Source organism: Varanus komodoensis, unplaced genomic scaffold, assembly GCF_004798865.1.
Source record: "Varanus komodoensis strain SLA01 unplaced genomic scaffold, ASM479886v1 scaffold29_1, whole genome shotgun sequence".
NCBI classification, from domain to species: domain Eukaryota; kingdom Metazoa; phylum Chordata; class Lepidosauria; order Squamata; family Varanidae; genus Varanus; species Varanus komodoensis.
The window spans coordinates 6,652,162-6,661,209 of NW_025335759.1; the positions used below are offsets into that span (position 1 = coordinate 6,652,162).

The 9,048-nt window shown below is 50.5% G+C and overlaps 1 protein-coding gene across 1 annotated transcript in view; it reads left to right on the forward strand.

Moving 5' to 3' along the window:
* The window catches only part of SLC9A1 (solute carrier family 9 member A1), a 69,806-nt gene that overhangs the window by 51,273 nt on the left and 9,485 nt on the right, over positions 1-9,048 (forward strand). Inside the window, exons 4-7 of the mRNA XM_044435027.1 lie at positions 2,241-2,458; positions 4,850-5,052; positions 6,054-6,143; positions 8,355-8,425. Coding sequence (XP_044290962.1) covers positions 2,241-2,458; positions 4,850-5,052; positions 6,054-6,143; positions 8,355-8,425 — 582 coding nt within the window. The remainder of the gene's footprint in view (positions 1-2,240; positions 2,459-4,849; positions 5,053-6,053; positions 6,144-8,354; positions 8,426-9,048) is intronic.

Here is a 9,048-nt window from a genome sequence, read left to right on the forward strand (position 1 = left end):
GGAGGAGGAGACCTCTCCCAGCTCGCAAACCAAGTGAGCCTGTCAGAATGTGCTTGCTGGTGACTTGGTGATTGTGTGAAGAGTTCTTGCTTGGACAGTGTGGACAGAGATAGGAAGGAGAAGCCCCAAAAGCTCCACTCGGGGCCCCCAATGGCATGCAGAAACCATGGTGGCAGAAGCTCCTTTCAAGAGGAGCAACAGGTCTCTTGAAACAGGTCTCTTCTGAAACTCATAATACTGAGCAGAGGCAATCTCCTGCGGTGAAGGGAGGCACAGACATGCTTTGGCGCGCAAGTCCTTTCCCTTCCTGGCCCTCGCACTGTACAACCGTAGTGTGAAGTCCCTCTGTGTCAGGCTCGTGAAACAGAGGCCCTGCTTCCTGTTTGGTAAGCCTGTTCCACAAGGGGCTGGCATGGCAACGGTGCTCCACCAAACCCGACGTGTGAGTCATCACCAGGCTCTCTTGCCAGCGAAGCCTCAGCATTATCAGTTAGAGGTGGAGCGACGGCTCCCACCTGCCAAGGGAAAGCAGCCGAAATCCTGTTCAGGCAGCACCGCGTGGCGGCCTCGCAGGAGCAAGCAGGAGCTCCCGAGTCTCACTTGGAAGTGTCCATCCTGGTGCGCGGATCCTGCTGGTTCAGTGGCGCTTGACCCCGCTTCGTTCATACAGGCACTATCTGTAATGACCAGCCTTCATAAATAAGGCATCTCATATCTAACCCCCTTCCAGTTACCCAATCTTGTCTTCATAAGCCCGTAAGTCTGTGCAGTTTTTACCAGCCTTCTGTGAGCTGTCAAAGGGGAAATGGAAGCTGTTAAGCGGAGGCAGAGTTTCTGCCCTGGATGAGGTTTTCCTCCTCCAGTAGCTCACATACCCTCCCGCGTGGGCTACAAAGGGCTCCATGCCTCCTCTGCCAATCTGCTCACCTGCCCATGTGCAACCCCCCCCCCCCCCCACCTGCCTGCAGTTCCTGAGTGCCTGCGGCAACCAAGCAAGTGCTTCAATACATAACTGAATGTTTTCACATCATCAATTGCAAGTCCTCATATATACATAAGTTTTCATTGTCTCTTTTTCCTCGGTCAGGTTTGTGCTCCATGCCACCAGCCATTATGACTGTGGAAAATCCTCTCTCCATTTTTAAAGTCAATATTCTGTTCAGAGCAAGCAGGCACCTTGTCCGATGCCCTAGATAGCTCGTCCTTGAAAATATCTTGCTTGCCAGTTTAGCTTGTGAACATCTCATTAGAATGCAACACCCTCCTCCAAGATGGATCAGGGGACACTAGCTGGGTGCTTCCAGATGGAGCCCCCGCAGTGCTATCGACAAGAAGGCATTTTTGCAGCTGCTGTTTTTCCTTCCTTTACAAATTTCTTGCAGTAAGCAGGGCAGGGGAGGAAGAACGGGTGGGAACATGCGGGGACATCACTTCGTGAAAGCCCTCCTGTACAATTCTGCAAGGCAGTGCAATGGCACAGTGAAACCTTCATCTGGGAGTATTTGCAACTACCAGTATATTTCTGGATGGAAGAAAAGCCCCCATTGCCCCCTCCCCAGGAAAGAGGTTTTGTATTGCTGCAGGGAGTTCCCTTGCAGATCTTTTTGTGTTTCTCTATATTCCTGATGCTGAGGCACAAGAACTGTGGATTTAGATTTGTGCCCTCTGTGGCTTTTCCTCAACCTTCCACTGTAGGGACACAAAAAAGGTACCTCGTCCCATTTCAGACCTTTGGGGTGCCGGTCCTTTTTCTGCCCAAAACCTCAAGTCGATGGCAGGTGCTGTGGCTCAGTGGCCGAGCACTTGCTTCGCATGCAGAATGTTGCAGGTCCAGTCCCACCATCCTTAGGTTCAAGATGGGGCTCTTTCCAGCAACTAGCAGGAGATGCCGGGGAATTAATTTAGGAATTTCTCCATAGGATGGAGCATGTCCTCAACCCAAAAAACTGTGTCCTTGCAGTGTCAGCAGCCTCACATCAAGCCCATCTAAGCCAAAACTTGCACGAGAATGGGTGTCCAGGTGTGCTTCCAGGTGAGCTCCTAGTGCCACCAGACCAAGGAGTTCTCGTCCCTCCCAGACCTCTAGATATACAGGGAGGCAAGGAGCAGTGGTGCTTTCTTTCCTGTCCTAAAGCCGCCTGAAGAATTGGCCATTGTGGACCATGGATGCAAAGGTTGGGGAGAAGTGCATTCATTGCCTGTTCCGTGGATTCCATGGCATGTGTCTTCCTCCCTTGCAGGCTCATTGCTGCCGGGGTGGTTATGCGCCCATATGTGGAAGCCAACATCTCCCATAAGTCGCACACCACCATCAAGTACTTCCTGAAGATGTGGAGCAGTGTCAGCGAGACCCTCATCTTCATCTTCCTCGGCGTCTCCACCGTGGCCGGGAAGCATCACTGGAACTGGACCTTTGTCATTAGCACCCTGATTTTCTGCTTGATCGCCAGGGTTCTAGGTGAGGGACAGAGGCGCTGGTGGGGAAGGCGCAGTGGAGGAGGATGGGGCGGGGGCATCCTTGCTTGCTGCTTGTGCTGCCAAAGAGAGAGCAAGGATCTCAGGCATTGTGGGGGCTGCGACAGGCCAGACAGCAAGCCTCAACTGGAGAGGAATCTTCCACAGGAGGGACAAGGTCTCAGCGCTTCCCTGGAGCAAGCGCACCAAGCGGACCGTGTTTCTGCAGGATTGCGCAGTGGCTACAGCCTGGCCTTCTCTGCCATGGTGTCCTCTAGCTGTGTTGGAGGGCAGCTCCCGGAATCCTTCTGTCAGGAAGTTTAATTCAACTCATCTGGGGGGCACCACGTTGCAGAAGGCTGCTAGAGCTGCATTCACATGTTCTTCAAGCTGCCAGACTCGCCACGTAGGAGGGGAGTGAGGTCAGGCTTTGTAGTTTGGCCTCCCGCTGACCTAACCTGCAGGGCGAATGTCAGGAGCACAGTTATGCTGCATGCATTACATCTGGGGGCAGGTCTCTGTCGAAGGCCCCACCCGCCCGGCGAGTTTATTTATTTATTTATTTATTTATTTGGAGCATTTATATGCTGCCCCATTCGCAAAAAGCCTCCGGGCGGCTTCCAAAACAAATAAACAATTATACAATTACCTTGGCAGAATATAAAATCAATAAATACCATTAACAATTAAAATAATGTTTAAATAAAAAGGTCTTGGCCTGGTGCCGAAAAACAAATTATGACGGCGCCAGGCGGACCTCTCTGGGGAGTGCATTCCATAAGTGGGGCGCCACCGCAGAGAAGGCCCTCCTCCGGGTACTCACCCTCCTAAGATCTCTCACAGAGGGTTCCCGGAGGAGGGCCTCTGCCGTCGATCTCAAGGGGCGGGAGGGCACATAGTTTCATAGCTTTAGCAATGCTTGGGTAGGACTCTGGCCTCTCTTCCTTTTGGCAGGGAGACAGGGATCATGTGGTCCTCCAGATGTTGCTGGGTTGTAGCTCCCATCATCCTGCTCTGTTGGCTGTGCAGGTTGAGGCTGATGGGAGTTGGGGTTCACCTACATTTGGAGGGGCACATGCTCCCCACCATTTCAAACTTTGCACGTGTGTTTCTAGCAGAGGTCCTCCAAATGCTGGACACCAAGTCACATCTGACCTGGTCAGTGTAGCCAGTGATGGCATGTGATGGGAGTTGTAGTCCTTCGTTCTCTGGAAGGTTACATTTTCTATCCCTGGTTTTCAAGTGCAGAAGTGTGTGTTGACTCCAGAACGCTGGATGTTGAGAATTTCTGCTGCACCCTAATCCTTCTCTTCCTTTAAGGGCAGTTTCTTGTACCTTAAGGCTGTAAGGCAGAGAACTTTCAGGAACTGCCAGAGCTGGGAAAGGGACGCCACGGAACCCACTGGGCTGAGAAGCACTCATGGGCTCCAGAATAGAGGAAGGCAGCCTGATGTCTCTCAGATGTGTTGAAGTGCAACTTCCACAATTCTTGGCCATGGCTGTGCTGACTGGGGCTGATAGGGATTGTAGTCCAAAGCATCTGCAGGGCACAGGGTTGCCCACCCTTGCTCTGGAATGGCTCAGGTGGCCCTTTGGCTCCCCTTGATCCTCAAAGGACTATAAAGTAGTTGCGAGGATAACATGGAGAGGAAGAGGAATATGTAGACTGCCTTCAGTTCCTTGCAGGAAAAAGGGTGGGATATAAATTAACTAATTGCAAAAATAATGAAGCTGACAGTGCCAAACAGCCTCCTTGCTTTTAGGAAGCTAGCACATCAAGATGAAGAGTTTTAAGGTAGTCTTCTCCTTGATGTGCTCACTTTCCATATTCAAGGCGGTATTTCTGTATTAGGAGTGTGTGAGTGTGTGCAACTTAATCCTGCAGTCCACCCGCATTCATGCACTGCTTTGCTGTCAGTGTGCAACAAATTAATAGAATGTAGGAGATAATTAGTCTTCTTGAATCAGCTTGATTGCTGCCTCGGCGTCATTGATGTTCTTCCTTTCAAACGTGGGTCAAGACTGCTTCCTTGAGCTGCCTGTGTGTGTGTGTGTGTGTGTGTGTGTGTGTGTGTGTGTGTGTTTGCTAAATGTCTCCCTTGCCCTCGTGTGTCTTGCTCTCCCTGCTTTGTATTCATGCTTTGCCGTCCTAACATCTCAGGAAGTAGCAATGAGTAAGTTATGCAGACCAGTTTTGATAACAAGGAAGAGGGAAGCAGCCAGTGCTTTCCCCCTCTTTTCCCGGTCCTCCCCTTTTTCCTTCCGTACTCCCTTCTGTGAGATGTAGGCATTCTTCTTGGATATAGTTCTCACGGTGCTTTTGCGTCAGATAAGTTCAAGCACCCTGTCATTTTATCTTTAATCATCATCTTGCATTTTAAATGGCTTTATTCAGGTGTCCTCGGGCTGACATGGTTCATCAACAAATTCCGCATTGTGAAGCTGACCCCGAAAGATCAGTTCATCATTGCCTACGGCGGCCTGCGAGGGGCGATCGCCTTCTCCCTGGGCTTCCTCCTGGAATACAAGCATTTCCCCATGAGAGAGATGTTCCTCACGGCCATCATCACCGTCATCTTCTTCACTGTCTTTGTGCAGGTAGGCCTGTAGACAAGTCCTCGGTTTGCCAGGCCTGGCAACCTCCCGCCCACAGCTGTCGGACACGGTGCAGAACGGGCCACACTGCTTCTTCGGGGCCTGCTGTTCTCATTGCTCCTCCAAGTAGAAACAACGCAACAATAAACCTTTTACAATTCAAGCAGCAGCTACAAACCATTGCCTTAAGCAAAGGGTTCTGTTCCGGATTGTTTGCGCTGCTCTGCTAGCTGACATGGGTGATGTCCCATCCCACCAGGCTGCTGCATCTCGCCCAGCCAGTGGCAGTCTGCTCTGCCACCTCCTTTTGCTTCGAGTGTGCAGCAAGCTGAAGATCTGACCGGAAGGGGGTGCCTGAGTGTGCAGCCTCAGCCTTCTCTTTAAAGCGCTTCCTTTCCAGCTTGCAGGGACTGTCTGGATCCATTTCAGGGAGGCCAGTACAACCACCAAGCATACACTCCACAGGAAGGGGGAGCCGTTTGTGGTTTTCTTGCAGCCATAACCACAATGATACATGTGCTGGATGCGGGCACATATTGTCTTTTCAGGTGCATGCTGCTTTAGCTGGACACTTGGGAGGCAACCCATGCATGGTGACATTTCAGCATTATGCTCGGGGGAGAACAGTGGTGTTCTGTTGCCATGGTCAGGTCCCCGTCTGGTCTACTTTGGGCGAGTGCCCTTATAGGAAGCCTGTTAAGCCGAGCCATCTATGAAGCCGTGTGTCTTCAGCCATATTCCTGACCATGCCTGGAGGTGTTCCTTTTGGCATGTCTGGAAGGCCTGTTGGTGCCTTGGCTGACCCCTGGAATTTGGAAATGACATGGGCAACAGACAGCAGTCACTCGTGGCTGCCCTTCCTTCATGGTGGAGCTCAGCTCGCTCCCTGGTTTTCCAAAGAACTGGAGGCAGTTGATGGGAGAGCAAGTGGAGAAAGGGCTCAAGAGCAGAGCAACAAAGCACAGGCCTTGCCCGGGCAACCTAACAGGCACGTCTCTCCCCAGGGCATGACGATCCGCCCTTTGGTGGACCTTCTAGCCGTGAAGAAAAAGCAAGAGACGAAGCGGTCCATCAATGAGGAAATTCACACACAGGTAACCGTCCTGAGCTACTTGTCAGTAAACGATCTCACCCACTCGCAGCACAACACATGCCTGGCCTCTTCCCCTTCATATCTGTCCACATGACGCCTCTCACGGAGTAGTTAAGAACTTGCAAGGGATACTGTTCTCCCCTTATTCCCATCGCGAATGCTGACCCTTGCGTACTGCAACATGGCAACAGTTGGTACAGGTGTCCGTTGCCACCTGCAGGCCTACCTCTGCACTGCCCCTCGGACACGTTCGCAGATTCCCTGATCACCTGCCAATGGGTTGAGAGACCCACACTGGGCCGCAACTTGCTTTAAGATGGATCTTGCCAGTGGCCAAGGAAAAGGGTGGCAGCACCAATTCCCAAGGCACAAACCAACAAAAACAAAAGGAAAGCTCATGAGTCACTGAAGAAATGGTGTAGCTTATTTGCAAAAGTATGTCCATTTTCTGTGCAGAATCTTGAGTCCAGGGGCCAAACCCAGCCTGCCTGAAGACCCAGTCCAGCCATCCAGAAGGTCACATGCCCTTTCCCATACCACTAATATTAGGAAGTTTTCTGCACCCTCTCATTCCCCTGCCCTTGCCCTACGCCCGCCATTCTTCTGAATGGTGGAAATGGATCTCTGAAGGCTGGGTTCCTGGCAGGAACTAAATGCTAAAATCTTAATTTTAAGCTAAAATGCTCTGGAACTTTTGGCCCTGCCTGTCCCTTAAGGAAGCCTCCATGAGCCTTCTTCACATGGAGTTCAGACCTGGACCTGAACAGTGTTCAGCACCTCTGGCAGAATGAATTGGAGGCTTTTCTCTTGCCAGAGGCAGTGGTTCCTTTGGTCATAAGGTGCGGGGACAATGGCTTTTGCAAATAAGCTAGACTGTCTTTAGCACCTTGTGATCTTTGCTACTTCTGATTCCTGTTGTTGCTGTTGATAGTGCTGGTGGCTTCTGGATTGCGTGACTTGCACTCTGACATTGCTCTAAAGAAATAACAAGAGAAGTAGGAACAGGTTGAGCAGGGCTGGAGGGAAGGCAGACTGGGAACTAGCAGTCAATTACGGGTGCGATTTCCAACAGGGTGGGAAAGAATTTTCATTCCCTCTTTCGTTTAGCAGCAACATGAAGGTGGGGAACAGGAGTTTCTTTTATGTTAGGCAACGGAAATAGAAACAGCTTTTAGGGGGAAAGCAGGAGTAGGTTTGGGTGTGAAAGGACTGCAAGATGAGTGCTGGCGCTAAACAGATTCCTGAGCAAAGATGCAAGAGCACATATGAAGGTTTACCTGCACTACCCATTTCTGCTGTGCTAGCGTGTAACTGTCATGCCTCCTTCCACCAGTCTGGATTTTTGGAGCTGCCGTTGAGTGCAGGAGATAAGGACAGTGCACAGCGGAGGTGCTGCACCTCCACTGGGTTTCTTACGCTTGCAGGAGCACATGTTTGGGCCATGTGGATTTCAGACTTCTAAAAATAACCCCAGAAACTCTTGTTTTCTGGTTGGGAGAGATCAGCGGAGCTCTTCTCTGCCAGCCTTTCCACTCAGTTCAAGCTCATTGTAGAAGCACAAGGGCTGTGTTGCTCGCATGTCCCTCCTGCACGCTCACAAGTATAATCGGATAGAAACCGAGAGCACCGCCCACTGCCTACAGTTCCCAGAGTTCCTCAGGGCACATCTCTGGAACTTCTTACCCATGGAGTCTTCCTGGAATACTCCAAGCCCTGTCTGCTGGGGGAGCCTCCATGGTTGGCTTCCAGTTTGTATTGGGGGGCGCCTGGAGGGTTCCCTCGTGCCGGTGGGGAAGGAGCGAGCAGTAATCTGGCCTGTGTGACTAATTCAGAGCATTGGGGGATATGCTTAAACAGGGAAGGGTGAAATCCTGTGCATGTTTAGACAGGGAAGGACTAGCATGGCTGGCTGGAGCATCCTGGAAGTTGTAGGCCTTTGTTTCCATCTAAAGGGCACCAGGTTGTGCCCAAAATGACAGGCTCAGGAAAACCTGTACCTTCTGGATCACGCTACCTGCTCGCTAAGATCAGAAGGAGATATGTTGGGGTAGGACAAGAAGGGCATCTGTAAGGGCAGCACCTGGATTATGGAACATGCTGAATGCTGAGCATCTGTTGCAGGGCATCTGCTGCAGGTAAAAGGTGAACTAAGGAGTGCAATGAATAAGAGGCAAATGTCCAATTCTTCTTTCTTCTCCTTATTTGAAAACAGTTCCTGGATCACCTTTTGACAGGGATTGAGGATATATGTGGCCACTATGGCCACCACCATTGGAAGGACAAGTAAGTGCTGATAGCTTTGCATTTATTATTATCACTCATTTTATTCATATGCCTCTTTTCAAAACACGTTTTCTCAAGGCAGGCACAGTTAACACCTCTGAAACATATCAAGCCAGTATCCAAAGATGTTTCACTTAAAAGTAGCAGCATAAACACTTCCTGAGCAGACCAGTAAATGATATTACAATTGCAATTTAAAATGAGGACAAGGGACCGCTGGAAAATATAAAGCTAACTTGTCATTTCAGCAAAAAAGCAGATTGAAAATGTTATTACGTTAGCCAAGGTTCTCCTCCTCTCCAGCTTATCCTCACAATTACCCTGTGAGATAGGTTAGGCTGTGGGTCCGTGAGTGGCCTCAGGTCACCCAGGTGGGATTAGCTGGGCTGAATGGGGACTAGAGCCCAGGCCTCCTGGGTCCCAGCCTAACACTCTGACTGTTATGCCCAAAAAGTCTTAAAACCTGCCTGAAGATAAACAGATGGGAGAACTTTGACATTCCCAAATTCATGGTAAATGTCACTGTTACAAGGATAAACACCATCTCACTGTAGCATGCATAGAAATGCTAAGAGTAACCCCACCCAAGCTTCTTCACATTATTCCTCTAAATTCACATCCAT